Genomic DNA, 18711 nt, shown 5'->3' with positions numbered 1-18711 from the left:
TATATACATTAAATATATATATTTTTTCACTGTTTTCTTCTTTTTTAAGTAATATAAATCTTACAAAATTTATTTAAGGAGATACATTGATAACTTTCTTTTATTATTTACTTGTTTAGTAATTTTTTGTTTTGTTATTTGATATTATTTAACTTTAACAGGAGAAGAGTGTACGAGAGCATCTAAGAGCCTACCACTAGGACAAGGCAATTCACTTAATGAAGTAAAATTTTACCTTTACAACAAGTAAAAAATATTATATTTTCCTAATTTTTTGTGTTGATAAATATTTCATATTTATATATATTGTACACTACACACAGATACAGCTCAAGGTCATAGACAATTAGTCCATTATCTCATTTTTCAAAAAAATTTTAAATAAATCATCTTCAATTATTCTGTATTTATTTTACAATTAACTTCAGGTAAAACAATTTTTTTATGTCATTGAATTATTTCTAAGAAGTTTATAAAATATATTTATTTATGATTTCTAGGTCGATGAATAGGAATTTCAACTTTGCCACCTCGAATTATTTTAAAAATTAAAAATAAAACCCCCCAAAATAATATATATATATGTATAAATTTTTTTTTTTGTTATAACTTGAAAACCATACATTATTCTAATAATCCTCAAATGAGGTGTAGATAGCTGACTGTAGATTAATAATTGCAGATGGTTGGGGGAGGGGGAAGGGGATGTAGTCAGAAAAAAGAACTAAATAAATAAACAAAAAATTATTTATGTTCTTTTTTCTGACGTTTTAACCTGAGTTTCAGGTCCTCACCCAAGTTCATTGGGTTACTTTATACAATACATACAAATGACAATAGTCCTATTAATATAAATAGTCACAGCTTTTTTTTATTTCTATTTATTATTTCTTCCCTAACATATCTTAGTTGTTTTGTTTGTTCCACTTTTTTATCGTTCTTTAAATATGTTTAATTTTTCCATTAGTTCAATTCTACAAGATTTTCTCTCTTTGTTTTTTCCATCGCTCATACAAATAAATGTAAGTTAAGTTATAAAAGAATATATAACCATTTCAAATATAGTAAAAAAAATAAAAAAAACATTCTAACATATGCATATGAAAATTGAAATAGAATAAGTAAATATATTAAGCTAAAAGATAAAATTAATAAATATAAAATTGCATAGATATATATAAAATAATTAAGATAAAAAATGTGCACTATATGCATGCTCTTCACTGAGACATAACCATCATTCTCAGCTACCATGCATGTGATGGTGGATGATTCCCAGGTAGTCCAAAATTATCCCATCTGTCATTTTCACCATGTCCTTGATATCAACACTGAGTTCTTCCATGAAGCGCCTTGTGCTTGGTATAGTTCCACAAGCTCCAAACTAAAGGCCTCTCAATATATATATAAAAGTACATACTAGGATCATCAGATTATGTTCACAAAATCAATGTTAAGAATTGTATACATTGCCTCAAATTGTATTTGAGATATGATTTAAATCTAAATAATCACCTTCTATAGTAACCCCATAGAAGGATTATGTATTTATACATTTTACAGATTTCACTTGTTTAAAAATAATTTAGTGGCATTTGATTTCAGTATTATATATATATGGAAAAGTATAAAAGAATACCAAAACAAGTAGTAAATCAGTAGATAATTAAAAAAAAAAATTAAAGATAATTTCAAAACTTCAACTAAAGATGGGATTATCCAAAGAATGAGTGATGACCATTCATTTTTTAATATCAAGGAGATTGGTGGTGCTGTAAAAAAGAAACGAAAAATATCCCCACTTTGTAAGGCTTCATCCAGGTTAAAAAAGATACAAAACAATTAAAAATATGTTCACCATGTAAGATAATGATAAATAAATAAGTAAACAAAGGTGGGATTAGAAATTATGTAAATATAAGTGAAAAATAAGATGCACAATAATAGAATATGTAAAAAAAGTGTATAGTCAGCAGCAATAACAGGATCACTCTGGAAACAAGCCGGTGTCTTATGAAGGCTAACAGATGCTATTTTAGACTCAAGAAGCACTTGAGGAGTCTAATTGTCACTCGCCGCACCAACTGCCAGCTCTACAAGACACTAATCAGGCCAGTCCTCACTTACGGATTGGAAGCCTGGACCCTGACAAGTGCTGAAGAAAAATTCTACAACGAATATTTGGCTGTGTCAAGGTAGGCGAGAATTGGAGGAGGCGAACCAATAAGGTCTATGAGCTGTTCGGTGAGGGAGATGTGATGCGGCATATAAGGCTGGAGAGGCTGTGCTGGGCTGGCCATGTCGTCAGGATGCCAACAGTTTAGATCCCGAGGAGGTTGCTGGACTGTAGGCTGTATCGGACCAGAGGAAGAGGCAGGCCAAGCCTGAGATTGGATGATACCGTCATAAGGGATTCCATAAAACTTCTGAGCATCCGCAACTGGAGAGCGGCCGCAGAAGACCGAGCTACATAGCGAAGGCTCATTGAGGAGGCCTAAGTCCAAATTGGGCTGTAGCGTTACAGATAGATACAAAACAAATGTTAAAATGCCTTTCATAAGTTCCTGTATTTCTTAGGTGTTTTAAATAAGTTTAGTTTGTTCATGTTCATCAGCAATTGTTAGTTAATCTACACTTTTTAGTTTATCATGGTTTTATGTTGATATCAGAATGTACTTCTATGAGGGTCATGCTTAGTAGAGTTTTGCCAATCTTTGCGCCAGTTAGTCAGTAAGTCTGCTTTAATGCTATTAATAATGAAACAGGTTGTGTTTGATCTGTTTTGGCCAATTGATAATTGACAAGAGTTAGAAGCTTGTTTAGCAATAAAATCTGCTCACTCATACTGATACTGTTACTGGTAACAATGGGGGGAATAAGTCCAGGAAGTGGGCCTATTGGTCCTTTTCGCCTACCCCAAGGCAGACCTATGGAATGGCTCTTTTATTTATCTTATTCCTCTATATCGAAACTTTTTGACTTTCTAATGAAATTTAAAAGGGACGCCCAATCTATGGAGGCAGCCTCATTTTCTACAATTCTATCGGAGCCTAGAAGCCAATATCTTAGTGGCACATACTGGCCACAATCTGCTATGTAATATAGCAGTTTCCGGGGCCTGTCCACATAAGCTGCAGGTTTCATCATGAACTACTCCAAAAATCTTAAGATGTCTTTTAAGTCTGCAATGACCTGTAAGAACTCCTATTAGCTATTGAAGTTCATTTCTGTTTAGACCTAGCAGCCACTTAGTTTTAGAAGTGGAGAGTTGTTAGTATTTTGGCCTGTGTCAGCCCTGAATATTCCCTCCACTTTTCTGCATCTTCCATGCCCAGTCAAGAACTTCTTTTCGCTGATGCCTTTTAGAAATGCCTAGGAATGGTTCTGGTCCTATTGGAGGGTGCTCAGCCCCATTTCTAGCAGTTAGCCCAATTTCTAGCAAGTCAGCTTTCTCATTGCCTCCTCACTCATAACTGGGTACATCAAAGTTTTGTTGTGAATATTAATGGTAAATGAGTCTGTTTGTTATTCCACAATAGAACTATTACTATTAATATTCTTTGATATATTATTATTCGAATTACTGGAATATATTTGGTGGATTTTATTAAATTTCTTTGCTTATTTATTAGGGCAGAGTAGCATGTATATACATATGTATATACAGCAATTCAATTTTTTGTATGTTTCAGAAATATTATTGATGGATCCGATGGATATTCTGTATATGGCTCCACAGAGATTGAAACAGTATTTAAACAGTTTGAAGCCAAAAATAAGACTAAAATTATTATTCATGGATGGTTGGATAGCCGAAAAAGCAGTATAAATGGCTTAATAAAAGACGGTAGGCAGTCTCATTTTTTTCTGAGATACTTTTCATATGTTTATTTAAAAGTTAATCAAATTCAGTGGTAAGGGACTGTGCTACAAACTCAAAGGACCCCGGGTTTGAATCTTTCCGGGGTCTACCCAGCCACATAAATGGGTACCCTTAAATGGGGGATAATCTGGAGGTCAAGAGTGATTCTGTCCAAATCACCTCCTTGTAACATTACTTCCTTACAAAGTACTGAGCTCCTGATACTTCATAGGTTGTAATGGTATGGATTTTCTTTAAAAATTTAAATTATAATGTTTAATAATATTTTATTTAGTTTTCTGTAATAACAAATAAAAACAGAAATCACCAATGCCATCTAAATGAAGCTGAACATTTTCAGTGCCATGTTAGATTCGTCTAGTCAGTTTCACAGTACTGTAAGACAGAACTTACAACTTTTATTTTTGATTCTTGGCACAAGACCTCTCCTTCCCCTCAAAGTACAAGGCCTGGTAGAGCCACACCTTTCGCACCTGCCTAAGGCCATTGGGTAACAATAATAAATTATTGCAATCTTTAGAGACACTTGAACAGTGGATCTGATAAGGATCTTGAAATGAAAAATTCTATCTTTATTCTTATCATAAATGTAAGAGGAGAAAGATTTTTAACTGGTCCCTTATGTGCTGCTGAGAAATAATAATAAAAAAAATTAAATAAAGATAATACAAATTCTCAAATAAAGAAAAGATAATACAAATATTATTAAAAATCCTCACCTTTATTTATATATTACAAAATTGGTGAAAATTTATTCACAAGGAAAAATCTCCTCAAATCCTGTATTTGATTTAAATAATTTGTAGGTTTGAAAAACATAGTGTTGGGATTTTTATGGCTCACCACTGTCTTCTAAAAAACATTAAATTAAATAATCATCGCTAAATGAATTATATTATTTATTGTTCAATCTTCTTGCTGTTACCAGAAATATTGTAATAAGGTCAAATTTTTAGATTTAGTTTTCAATATTTCTATACATTTCAAACCCTCAATTAAAAAAAAAAATGTTTATAGTCAGACCAATATTAGCAAAGATCAAATTTTTATATTAACCTTAGGACCCAAAGTGTTATGAAAGTCATGTAAGTTGGCACACCAGATACTTTACAATAAGGAAAAGAGAACATAAAATCTGTCTGAGATAGAAAAAAAAATTAATTGAAAATAAAATAATCTCAAGTATTTAAATAAATAAAAGTAAAGAAGTGATTAGGTAATTGATGTGTTTTGATTTCTTCCATCTTATATAAATATTTATCAATCCCAATATTGATATATGAACTTAGATCACAGTTAACTAAAAAGCTGTAAAATGAATCATTAATTGACTGACATCTTTCAAGAGTTTTTTTTTTAGATCAGACTTCAATACCTATGTCGAGAATAGATGTATCTATCTATATTAATTTGTTTTTAGTTTGGTTATATTATTGTGTAGTAATTTTCATTGTCATTATTATATAGTCATTCACTTCAAAATACCCATTTATTAAATATTACACAGCAATACCATTTTTAATTTTTATATGAAACAATCTAATAGTATCAACAAAAAAAATTTAAAAGGTAATAATGAAAGGAATATGGTCCGGGTGCGGTCAAAAAAACTCAAATAGTAGAAATATACTATTTTAATGAGCCAACGTTTCGCCCCACGTTGCAGGGCTTCTTCAGGGCTAAAAAAGATACAAACACATAAACAATTATCAATCAATAATCTTCCAGTAAAAGGTAATAGTTTAACAATGATTACCTTTTTTAAAAAGTGTATATTTATTTACACTTCATTTTATTTTCCTAAAAAAATGTTGGGTACGGCAAAATGAGCTATCATATTATATTCAAATACTAAAATTAATTAAATCTAATTTTAAAAGAGTAAGAAAAAATTTAAATGTAATTTGGGAAAACAAATAATTTTCTTATATTTAAGGAGAAAAATGTATATAATTTTTTAATGGAAAATATATATTATAATTTTTCTGTTTTTTAATTTGATATTTCATGAAATTGATTTATAACAGCTTACTTGAAAAATCACGGTTACAACGTAATCATAACAGACTGGTCAGGAGCTGGGTCCATGATCCCTGTGTACCCGGTGGCAAGGAGTATGATAGAAAACGTAGCGTTCCAGCTAGCCATGTTGATTGACAATCTTAACTTCAGCTTCAATCAAAGGCCAGAAGATGTCCACCTCATCGGTCATAGTTTGGGAGCGCACATCGCAGGGATGACTGGGGCCAGGATGGAAACTGGTTATATTGGCAGGGTGACAGGTGTGTACTAACTTAATATTAATCAAACCTGTTTCTACCTCATCAAGGGTTTTAGCTCCTGTAGTTGATAAAATAGAGCTTTGACCATGGTTATTATAGGCGATTAGTTCAACATTGTGCCAGGTTTTTCATTCTTATCTGTGAAAAGAGCAAGTCTACACAAAATGCAATAGGAGACTTTCTGCTCTCATTTGCAGAAGAGTAATTTGAGTTATACTTAACCTTTTTTGTTATAATTTAGATGATCTACTGCAGATTTCTTAATGAAAACAACTTACCTGATATTTTTTTTAAGTATTTCAAAGGTACACATTTACTCGGTCAATTGGGCCAAATGTGTCAATGGCCCTTAATTCTCAGAATTCCTGAATTCTCAGGCCCTCAGCATTTAAAGAATTTTTAAGAAGAAAAATAATAGAAAAAAAATAGCAGATTGGTAAAAAAAAGGTTTTCCTAAAATGTTTGAATATATGATGAAAAAGAATGAATTAATGACATCTTAATTTTTTTTTTTTTAACATAGAAGTCCACCTTATGTTTTATATTTTGCTTTAATATTGTATTTATAGCATTCCTAATTTGATAAGTGATAACACAGTCTAAAAAAAGACCAATTGGGCAAATATCTACACTTTTACCAATGGCATTTGTGTACCAATGTAAAATAAAAAAAAAAAATAAATTGTAAAATAATGGTGACCTTAAATACAATTGACAAAACCTAACAGGCAGTTAAAGTGAAACATTCAAGTTGCCTAGATATTTACACACATGTCTGCAATGGAAACATAGAAATGCTTCCTTCTCGTATGCTGGAAACACTATTCATAAATTCAAGTCATGTTATGTTACTGTAAACCCCATGAATTTCTCAAAAATGTCCTTGATAACATCATAAAAAATCAGTTTATGTTTTCATGGTTTCATATACAACCGATGCTATTTTTCACATAGCATAAACCAAAAGCAAAATAATTTTTTTTTTTAATTTTATTATAATTAAATATGAATTTTTGAGAGGAGAAGGAAAATAAACAAAAATATTATTTACAGAAGACATTTAAAGGCTTTTGGTACTTACAACCTTATACAATATTGTAAAAAAAAAATATATATATGGTGATAGTATACTGTATTTCCTCTCTTGTTCACAAACAATATAGGGTTACATAAATGTATCTTGATATATAAGTAGATGGGATAAAAACAATCCACTTAATTGATTATATCTGTAATCCTAAATTTACAATTCTGAACAAATCAGGAAAGTAGCAAGATCTGAACTTACATTTAATATATTATATTGTTCTTCCACAGATTTTTTTTTTAACATTTCAAAATATACCTTTTACAGAGATTTAAGACAGTTTACACTTTATACAACTTTTTTAATATTGTATAATATTAGTAATCTTTTATGTTCTAACTATTGAAGGTAACTAATTTAACAATGTAATTAAAGCCATTTAAATTAAAACCTACATGCTCTTTCTTCTCTATAACTCAACTTGTCTATTTTATTCACACTTGTTCTGTCTTCTCTTGAACTTCATCATCATTAGTGTTATTCTCTGATGTATACTTACAGCACTGTTCTTTAAAAGTATATATTAGTGTAACCAATTTCTTTTACACTTTTTAATAAATTATTTTATTGGTTATTTCTATATAATTATAATATATTTTTATTTTATTTATAATATCTGCATAATAAATGCTCAGATATCTAGTCTGGTTTATATTTAACTGTCATTTTCAGTGATATATATATCACATCTGATGAGTTTCTGCTTATAGTTCTAAACAATAAAAAAATTGTTGAAAGTAAAATATTATATAAAGAGTTCATGTAGCAAAGTTTTGTTAAAAAATTTGTTTAGAGATTGGGGAGGGGGAAGGTAAATCCTCTAATGTCAACAAATAATGTATGAAGAAATACAATATACAAAAAGGAAATGGAAGTTTAAATCTTGCTACTCAAACTGAAATTATAAAAAAAAAAAAAAAAAAAAAAACTTCCTACAAAATTTCAAAGAATATTAAATAATGATTTTCATTTTTGATTTTTTCATCTTTAAACATAATGCTATTTGTCTTTCTTAACTTATCAAAAAAAAAAAGTATAGTAAAGTTTAAATACATTTGCCATTATTTTTATTGTTCCAATCAGAAAGACCAATATGACATCCAAAATGAAGTCCTTCAATTAAGACAAAAGCTTCAGGAACTGATTAGTTTGGAAATATACGTGTAATATATATTTAAATTTTATCACTTAATTTGGTAGACATCATATAATTAGGGAAAGTCATACTAAGCTGTTATCAAGAGCCCAATTCAGTGAGATCATTCATATTCATGGCGTTCATTGTGTAAACATTCAGTTAGTAACATACCACTATATCTTACAGGACTGGATCCCGCTAGCCCTTTGTTCAAGATTGACAAGCCTGATGAGAGGATCAGCAACAGCTCAGCCCTGTTCGTCGACGTGATCCACACTAGCGGGTTGTTTCTCGGGACCACTTACCAGATGGGACATGCTGACTTCTTCCCCAATAATGGGAAATGGGTGCAGCCTGGTTGCAACCTAGACATAGATGGTAAATGTTTTTCCCATTAAGCTTTTTTTTTCTTTAAGTGAACATTACTTCTAATGATGTTATTTATTATTGGTCATATATAAATCAAAAGGAGATGGTCAGGACTGTGGTCAATATAAACAGTTTTTAAATGGCCATTCCGATCCTCCCTGCAAGTTTTCATCAGGGCTAATGTGACTGGCGGAGTAATACTGATGATACAAGACTAAAAGAATGGGGAAGATAAATACATTATTTCATTTCAGTGAGCCAGTCCCAAGGCAGCACAATTTTTTTTAAAATTGAACTTCTTTTTCATACTTATAAAATTTCAGGGACTCACCTATAACACCATTTTAGGTGATAATATGTATTAGCAATTAATATAATATTTTCTTAATTTCCTGATCCAACTATCGCTGATCCAACTATCGCCTTACACTGGAGATTCATTGCATTTACTGGTATTTTATTTATTCATTTATTTTTTAGGAGTATGTAGTCATGCCAGGGCATATCTCTACTATGCTGAGAGCATCGAGTACCCATTTGGGTATCAATCAACACCATGTTTCAGCTGGTTGGAATATGTCAAAAACAAATGTGAGGAAAAAGAAACAATTGAAATGGGAGCTTTCGTACCAACATCGTATGTTAAAAATTAATCTGTAACATATTATATTATTATAATATTGAAAGAAATAAGGAACACCAATGTTTACATTTTTAGAATATGAAGTAAAATAAATATTGTAGTAATTACGTTTAAAACATTATGAATAATTCAGTACAAAAAATTACTTCTATTCCAGATTTACCGTTGATCTAAATATATTCTTCATCCATATCAATAACTTTAACACATAGCGATAAAGAAAATAGGATATGATAGTTATTATAGTAATTCTAAAGAAGCTGCATTTATGTTTCAGGGCGAGAGGTTTATACTACCTCAAGACAAACAGTGAACCACCATTCTTTCAACTATAAGAAAATGAAGTGTGTTTTAAAATAAGATTGTGACTTATTGGAATCATTAAAACTTCAATAATGTGGTTTAAAATGTATAATCTGCCTCAACGCTATCAGAGAAAAATCAATTGTGATATAATGTTGACTGAAGTAACTTAATGTGTATTTAATTCTATAGTACCTATAGTTTTCTTGATAGAAGTGAATCATTTTCATATCAAGATTCAGAGTTTTTAAAAAAACTCCTTTTCAAAATTTCTGGTATTTTGTAATTAGTATTTTTCAATTCAGTCATAAATTAAATACACAGGAAATGATAAGCCTTTAACTGTATAGAATAACTATTTAACTCGAATTACTATTTTTTCTTTCATGGGTCAATATAGCAGGTTCTGATACTAACCTCTTAACAAATTCTCAATTTGTTAACCTCAGTCTGTAAAACAAAATGCAGGTTAGTAGCTAAATAAAGAAGAAACTTTAAAACTAGTAAACTATTTTATCCATACCGAAGAATTTTACTTCAGTTCAGGACTGAATTACTTATTTTAAAAAAAAAAATATTACTTGAGAGAGCACAATACCAAGGATTTCATTATAAAAATCTGTACATAATCTAAACTCCATGATACAGAACAAATTAAACTGTTAAAAATAATGAAACAAATTCCTGAGTTATTATTTGACCAATGTCAAAATGCTCCAGCAAAGTTTGTACTAAAGACAGCTAAACTTCAACTTTATATTCAATGGTAATACTCTGGCTTCATGATTCATAAACCTAGCAATATACACATATACTCTCCTTCATCATACAGACATCAGTTTACTTTCAACTTGCACCAACATGATTTGAAAGTTAAAGCAAAAAAAAAACTTTTTACCACATTAATAAATCAAAAAATTATATTAGACTATTAATTCGTATTGTATTCTTTAAACTCTGCCATGCAATAGTTAAATAGAGTGATAGACTGCAAAGCAGCAGTACTAAAGGAAAAGATGACTATAACAGTGTTTGTCTAGATGTGCAGATGCATTTTCTATGATTCTCAGATAAAGAATCATCCTTTTAATACACAGCGATACGCCATTTCACTTTTATTATCTTATCGTAGAACCATTGTTCTTAGATACATTTTTCTATATCTAATAATGTTTGGATATCTCATCTATTAATTTATAGTTGGGGTGCACCAAGAATCAATTGTAACATTGTTATAAATAACATACTGACACAACACACCCATCATCTGGTACACTTTGATATTCACTTAAATACAAAATATTACTATTATTATTGAGCACAAAGAGCCCACATATTCCCAACAGATTTTACTTACAGAGGCTATAGGACTGCAGCAAACAATGAAAAGATAGACTATATCACAAAAAATCCCTTCACATCACATTTTCTCTGCGACCTGCCATCCAGTCAGGTCGAAACGACGAACTCAACAGTATCTCAAAAACGAACACTCTGACAAAACACCATCCTGCAATCTGATTTAGTCATTGGTAATCCAAGGACTAAGGCACAGATATTTCAACAAAACGAAAGATATCAAAACAATCGATTTTTATATTCCTTGCTTAGGCATTTCACATAATTTGGCTAGTGACAAAAATTAAATTTGTTCTTAACACACCAAAACAACTTGGATATATGCCTCACAAATATATGGAATTGAAAAAAAAACTCACATAAGCTTTCCATACATGACCTTATATTTGAGACAAGCCACAATTTTACTTTGAAACCCACAGGTCATGTCTGCATGTTAGTAGCAAACTGGTTTGAACCAAGACATCTTTAGCAGACATTTGTAAGGGGTGGTACTGAAACCAAGTACTATTCAATGCAACACTGAAACCTGTGGTGTTGAAATATTCAAAGAACCATGAAAGTCCTGAGTCCACAGATGTATACAGAAAAATCTGATAAACTTGGCCAGTATGTTATTTGACGATAACAGGCAAGAAATTTACCCAGGTGCAACTACACAGAAACTACGAATGTTTCAGGTTTGAAAGTTTAGGACAATCACAAAAGCAATTCAGTACCTGGTCCAGAAAAATACTCATGGAGTGATAAAAAGAAACGGGATATAGTATCAAGAAACAAATCCACTGGCCATTAGCTAATCCTCTCCATGCCCTGCTTTTTGCAATTGAATTCTCTGGTGGTCATTGTCCATAGCCAGTTGTGAATTAAAAATAGAGTTAAAAAAAATTGACATAAAGTTTTTTATTATATTATATTTTATACCTTAAATTGGATATCTATAAGTAAGAATGAAATCCAAATATATTCGGAAAACGACTTCATATCGGTTTTTTTAATTGTCAACAGTTTTTTTTACACCAATTACTTTTTCAATATTCATTTTCACATCGATTCTATGTACTTAATTATCATTTCTTGTATTAGAATATATATATATATCTTAAATTAGAATGTCTGGACTTAATATTTTTTTAAACTTTTTTATGTCTTCTTGAATGAGATAACATTTTGAAAGCGCGCTCTTGAATGAGATATAAATATCTTATTTGGAAACGGCTAAATAACCTTAATCCATTATAACCCAACGTATTTATTTTGTATCTGCTTTGAACAATATTTTCATGATATGATAAGGATTTAATGAAATATATTTAGTTCAACAGTTCGTCAGAATAACTTAGGCTCAATGTATCCTTCAAAGTTTCTTAAAATCAAACTGAACTCTTCGATTTACAGGCAGATTTCATTCCAACCAGGAAATGAACTCACCAAAGCTCCTAAGTATCCTGAGATCTTGGATTTATCTGATAAGGAAGTTGCCAAAAGAGAAAAATTAGCTAAGCACAAAAGATTTGAAAATTTAAACACTGTCGAGGAGAAACTTTTTGCCATAAACTTGGACAAATATTATGGTTGGAAATCATTAATTTTTAAAGAGAGAGAGTATCCATACAATTTTTTACCTCTTGTGAAACATATCACTAGGACTTATATTAAAGAAGTGGACAGTATTGGATTCCACAAGGCTCAGCGATTGAATTTAGAGGAATGCCAAGAACTTCTCAACAGAGTAAGGCCTCATTTGCAAGATGCGCTTCTGTTTGAACTTAAGGGGAAAAGGTTAATGAAATTTCTAGTTGTATTTTATTTGCTTATATATTTTTATTACTATAATAATAATAATAATGTTAAATTTTAGAAATGATGGGGAGACTGATGGAGGAATAGATTCTAAGGATATCAGAAGTCAGAAATGTACTTCACTGATACATAAGATCAATAATGTCCTCATTACATACTTCTCAAATCATTTCCCTCACTTAATGGAGGCAATGGTATTTGATTGTTTTAATTGCTTCCTATTTTTTCTAATTTATTTATGGCTTAACGATAATCAGTATAACTGCTGTATGTATGACTAATACTTTTAAATGTTGATGCAATTACAATAGAAAGTAGATTTTTTTTATTAGCACCTGCCAGAATATAAATATACACCATTATTATTAAACATAAACATTTTGTGTTGCGTGTTTTCATAAGACCGTGTACTGCATATTTACAATAAAGTGAAAAAAAAAAGAAGGTTATTGATAAAAGAGTGGTATCTTTGTAACCATTCTATTGTAGGGCTTACTTTTTTGGATTAGTTCAATGTTTGGTGTACATTAAAATTATTTTTGATGGGATACAGAGCTGTGTAGAAATAGTGAGCTTTTCATGATTGGCATCAGAATAATTAAACAGTATCCTTCTGATTTTTTAAATAAAAACTTGTAAAGTTTTAGCATAGACCAAAATTCAAATTATTGTATTACATTTTCATTTTCCATAATTTGAATGGTAGTATTTTATTGACAATAGATGTAATACATAAAATGGGTAATGAAGTAAGTAATGTGAAACTTCTATCATACATTGAACCATAAAGTTTAGTCTGTCTTTCTTGACTACACTCCCAATGATCTATTGTTACTTATGTATCAGACCTGCCAAACTCGGTATTTTTGTGGGTTATAACCCACTCTATTATTATTATTATATTATTGCTGCTGTAATTAGATCACAATTTAGACTTCCGTTTGCTCAAAAAGGCATAAATAAACTGACAGATCCTTTTCAGTGGACCTAAATTAGACTCAATTTATGGCGTCAGGTTATATAGTTTTGCATGTCTAACATGTCTTACCCATCCTCAGGATACATGATTTATTCATCTCCATATTCATCATTTCTTTCTTTTATACCTAAAATTATTCATGAAACTTTATTGAAATGAAAAAATAATTTTATTCTGGGACACAAGTCCTCCAAGAATACTTTATTTTCATTTGTCTGGAAAACTGTTTACAAAACTGTGGTATTTAAATAACAATTATAATTACAATATTCTATCAAATTGTTGAACAGTTCCGTTTCAATAAGTCATTTTCATTGGATAATCTTGTTGGCCGTATGTATTTTGACAAAATGATAACCATTATTGGTTATTTCATCTTCCAGGAATCAATTTTTAAAAAAACATATGAATTATTTTCAATTTTTTTTTTAGATTTAAAATGTTGACATCTAATTCTATGGTCACTTTTTTTTAGCCATATTAAAATATTTACATAATTTTATCAATCCCCCCAAAATTACTTTATAGGTTTATGTGTTATTTCAAGAACCCCTTTGATGATTGTTAGCGAGATAGCAACTATTTTTTTAATTTAGGTTATTTTTATTTTAAACAACCTTGGAATTAAACTTTCAAAATTTTTATCTGTAATATCTAATTAAAAATCATTGAAATATTATTCAAAAAAACTATAATTTTATTTAATTCTGTAATTTTTATTGACTTTCTATCTTATGCCCCCTAATAATGTTGTAAATTTCAACCATTTCGGCAATTTTGCTTTGGTATCTTAATGTAACAAACCTTAGTGAGTATAAATCTTTATTGTTATTTTTCTCAATTTTTTTTTTTTTTTAATGAAATATTTGAAATTTATTGATATATGAAATTTCTTAATTTTGTTTTATAACAGGTAGATTACGAACCTCGGCAAGAAGCCTTTTGGTGTGTTGGAGGTTTTCATCCAAGTGATGAAGAATATAACAAAAGGAAAGAAAATAAAAAACTTTCTGAAGAAGAAATAAATGAAAAAGTTGAACACTGGATTCAGTATTTAGGAGATCCAGTTATTCAAGTACGGCATACTTTTCCATTGGACACGTTAGATACTGATGCTATCAGCAGTGAACAAGAAGAAAAGTCTTCTACTGCAGCGTTTTCAGAGTTCTATGATCCTTCTCTTACTTATGGGCTTGAGTTTGGTAGGAGGCATGGCACAAATATACCAGGTTCATACCTTTTTTTATCAAGAAAAACTTTTACTGTTATTTATTTGGATACATTTGTTCTTAATTATACAATTATAAAGCTAATTAGCACCTCAAAACATAATTTTAGACTGATAATCATTCTAAAGCTTAGGTAATTGAAGCACTTGCTGGAAAATGATGTGCCAATGAATTAGATCTGCTCTCATTCATTGTCGTATTGATATTAGATACTGTGTATCACTGGAAACAAAAAAAAATTAAGTTGCTATTATGTTTATGTATTAAAACAGATAAAATACTATGCATTGTCAAAACAGTGCTTTTTTACACTTTAAATTTCATTTATAAGAACTGAAGACTCTCAAAATCAAACAATTAATCACCATAAAATGGTTAATCAGCAAAAAATTTTAACTAATACTCTCAATATTTTTTTCACTTTAATGAAATTATTTTCCTACTGAATTGTGCTATTTTAAAAGTAAGCCCCTCAAATAGTTTTATATTTAAAAAAAAAATTACAATGTTGCTAATATTAATATTTCAATGTTAGAATTATAACGTTTATGATCATTCACAGGTTTTTGGCCTGGCGACAGAAATGAATTTGGATTGATGTCATATCATGCGATAGATCATTTGAAAGGAAGGCCACCACATTTCGGCGAGCATGATCGTCAGAATACTCTCCATTCTCAAGCTATCTTAGCATCGTTCAGTTGGTTACATTCGCAGGCTTCTTATCAAGGTATCAGTAATATGAAATTTATTTTGAAATATTTAGCATTGCATGATTATTTTTATTAATACATATTTCTGTTTTCAAAATGTGAAAATGGTGGTTCACCATGTTTTATAAATTTAGGTTATGTCTTTCAGTGATAATTTAAGTTAAATAAAACATAAATTTTGTAATGTTGTTTTAACTTTCATGTAGAATATAAAAATAATCTCTCACCTGTTAATAATTTTTTATTAATATGATCCATTTTTTATTTATTTATTTTATTTTAGGGTTTTCAACATTCAGCGAGTTGACCTATCCGTTAGTGAATCAGTGCATATTGACCGATGGAAGGGTCTTTGCATTCTATCTTTATCAGCTAAATACGACTCTTCTCCATTCACTGTTTGTTGAATCCAATCCAAGATCTAATGTTTGTTTTGCCCTTAAACCTGCTCCTCTGTACCAGGAAATCAAAGGAAGCGAATTTATTGGTATGTTTAAATTAATAAATAAATATTTATATTAATTAATACATTGTTAAGGTCTTATAGTTAGTTAATTTAAAGTAGTTTATTTATTTTTTAATGAAATTTGTCATTTTGAACCTTTAGAACAGTTTTTTTTTAATTATGGATTTTGTTTTGCTCAGAGAAATATTTGTTAATTAATTGTTAATCAATTATTAATATCTTTAATTAATATTTTTCTTTTGGTTATAGCTTTTTAAAATCCAAATTTTTTTGTGATTTAATGTATTATTTTTCTTTTTCTTTAAGGGTGGAATGATGACACACTCAGAGCGCTGATATCTATGTACTTGTGCAAACCTATGGAAAGAAAAGATGTGGACATGAAACCATATTTAGGAAAAGAGGAACAGATTTTGGCTCATATTAAAGATGACGAAAGGAGGGATTGGTTACATTCTCAGTTTAGGCATATGTATTCAAATAGGTTTGTTTTTATTACTGTTGTTTATTTTCCACTAATACTTCTGTTGTGAGGAAACTCCATCTTCCAATAAAATACTTGTATCATAAGTTATAATACTTGTGTTAGTATAAAAGTGTTCTTGATCTGGTTTAATTCTTTCTCAAAAATTACAATGTTGCTTACAAGAACATTCTCCATTAGCAGCTCATGTAATAAAAATGTCATACTTCATTCTTATAATAGTTAAATTGTATGTTTGACTAAAGCATTAACTATTAGTACTAATATGATTTATGATTAAGATGTGTTCAAAATTATTACAATAGTAAACTAAGTTAAACAATCAGATCAGTAAGAATGAAAAACTTAAAGCAATGTTAGGTCAAGAATAGTTTTAAATTTTACAAATAAAACTATTTTTGTTAACATTGGCTTGAAGAATAGATTGGCAAGCTAGGCAATTGTTAATGCAAAAAAAAAAAATTTAGGAGATTCTTACAATGGTTTTACTCAAAATGTACACTTTTTCAATTGTACTCCTTTAATTCTAAATGTGACATTTATTTTTTTTTATTTTTTAACATTGTAATTTTGGCTTTTTTTGGAAACTTGGGATTAGGGTCAAAATAATTTTTTGGAGGAAATATTTTATTTCACAATGATTGGTCCACATTGTTGCTAAACAGAAACTCCTATTTCAACCAATTACCACCGAATTTTCATGAACATAGGTCAAGGTTTATTTTTAATAAATTATTACCCTTAAAATAAGGCATCAACCTATAAGAGTCGACTTATATTCAGGGTTCATCTAGGAAATTATGATTAAACTCATGGCTTTAAAGTCACTTCGTAGTTTATCGTTTTTTACTTTCATGATAGGAGATTTCATAAATAAATGTTCACTTATTACCATACATTTCATGGAGAGAATAAAGAAAGTGTTCAAAACAGAATCAGAGATAATACATAAATTCAGGGCGAATAGATAAATTAATAACATTTTTTTTATTCAACTCCTAATTAGCCTTTTCTTTTAAAAGTATAAAAATTCAATTCTATAATTTCAATTTAAGTAGTTATGTTCTGATTTGAAAGCTTCATCATATTATTTTAAAGATATTTGTTAGATTCTTAATCAGTTACAGGCTATATCATATGAATGTAGCACATACATTAAATCATTTTAATTAGAATATCCCAAATTTTGCTGAAAATTAGAAAAATATAATCCACTTTATTATTATTATTTGGTACAAATTTTTATTGTATTTTTCTAATTTAGAATTAAAATCGGAAGGAGGAACCTGGTTCTAAATGTATGAAACAACTTTTACTCTAATACATGGACTTCCTTCTTCTTTATCTTTCCTCCTTTGTGCCTTCCAACTTGGAGGTTACACTGGACTCCAAGCATTATTATTATAAATCTCTGTTGTTGTTATTTTTAAAAATTATTATTATTCCTTTTTATAAAAAATACAACTTTATTCATTCTAAATTATTTTACAGACCAAGACACAAATTGGGTTATGAAATTTATGACTGGGAAAGAATTTATAAAATTAAATTCGAAACTCGGCCAATAGAGGCTAGGACACGGCCCTTCGAAAGAGATGAAGATCCCCTCGAAGAAAGGAAGTATTACGAGCACATGCATCAATACATTCCAAAGAGTCAGCGGCCAAAGAAGAAGCATTGGACAGGTTGGAGGGCAAAGTTTGCTAAAACATATTATCCAGAATTGTGAATATGTTGTTGCTATGTAATAAAAAGTAATATTTAATTATTAATATGTAAATAATCTTGTAACAAGATATTTTAGCAAGATTGTAATACTTTTATATTAAAAGTTTATCATTACATTATATTTGACTAAATTATTGTTTTTAGGAAAATATTTGTAAACAAAGAAATCTGATTAAATATGTTTGTTATTGTTCTTTTGTTTTGTTTTTGTAGCAAAGTCCCTGGTACCTCTTTTAAGTATCCAC

At 29.5% G+C, this 18711-nt stretch overlaps 2 protein-coding genes across 2 annotated transcripts in view; both read left to right on the top strand.

The window, feature by feature from the left end:
- LOC106681767 (pancreatic lipase-related protein 2) overlaps positions 1 to 9810 on the top strand; it is a 12150-nt gene extending 2340 nt beyond the window's left edge. The window contains exons 2-7 of the mRNA XM_014422263.2: positions 162 to 246; positions 3693 to 3847; positions 5911 to 6165; positions 8577 to 8768; positions 9240 to 9396; positions 9680 to 9810. Coding sequence (XP_014277749.1) covers positions 162 to 246; positions 3693 to 3847; positions 5911 to 6165; positions 8577 to 8768; positions 9240 to 9396; positions 9680 to 9737 — 902 coding nt within the window. The 3' untranslated portion in view covers positions 9738 to 9810. The remainder of the gene's footprint in view (positions 1 to 161; positions 247 to 3692; positions 3848 to 5910; positions 6166 to 8576; positions 8769 to 9239; positions 9397 to 9679) is intronic.
- Positions 9811 to 12278: 2468 nt separating this feature from the next.
- On the top strand, positions 12279 to 18659 carry mRpS30 (mitochondrial ribosomal protein S30). The gene is made up of 7 exons (XM_014422274.3): positions 12279 to 12846; positions 12926 to 13061; positions 14760 to 15075; positions 15638 to 15805; positions 16072 to 16275; positions 16561 to 16738; positions 18230 to 18659. Exons 1-7 carry the CDS (start codon positions 12413 to 12415, stop codon positions 18465 to 18467), a joined length of 1674 nt encoding a protein of 557 aa, XP_014277760.1. The 5' UTR covers positions 12279 to 12412; the 3' UTR covers positions 18468 to 18659.
- The last annotated feature ends 52 nt before the right edge of the window (positions 18660 to 18711 follow it).

This window comes from Halyomorpha halys, unplaced genomic scaffold (genome assembly GCF_000696795.3).
Source record: "Halyomorpha halys isolate HHAL.00 unplaced genomic scaffold, Hhal_1.1 Scaffold363.1, whole genome shotgun sequence".
Lineage (NCBI taxonomy): Eukaryota > Metazoa > Arthropoda > Insecta > Hemiptera > Pentatomidae > Halyomorpha > Halyomorpha halys.
The sequence above is the reverse complement of the archived record's forward strand: the minus strand, read 5'-3'. Positions and strand labels throughout refer to the sequence as shown.

Bases quoted from the DNA above. Each gene is read 5' to 3' on its own strand.
- mRpS30 (XM_014422274.3), top strand. From the start codon at position 12,413: ATGTATCCTTCAAAGTTTCTTAAAATCAAACTGAACTCTTCGATTTAC. The intron at 12,847-12,925 runs GTTAATGAAATT...GTTAAATTTTAG, and splicing joins TTTGAACTTAAGGGGAAAAG to AAATGATGGGGAGACTGATG. The intron at 13,062-14,759 runs GTATTTGATTGT...GTTTTATAACAG, and splicing joins CTCACTTAATGGAGGCAATG to GTAGATTACGAACCTCGGCA.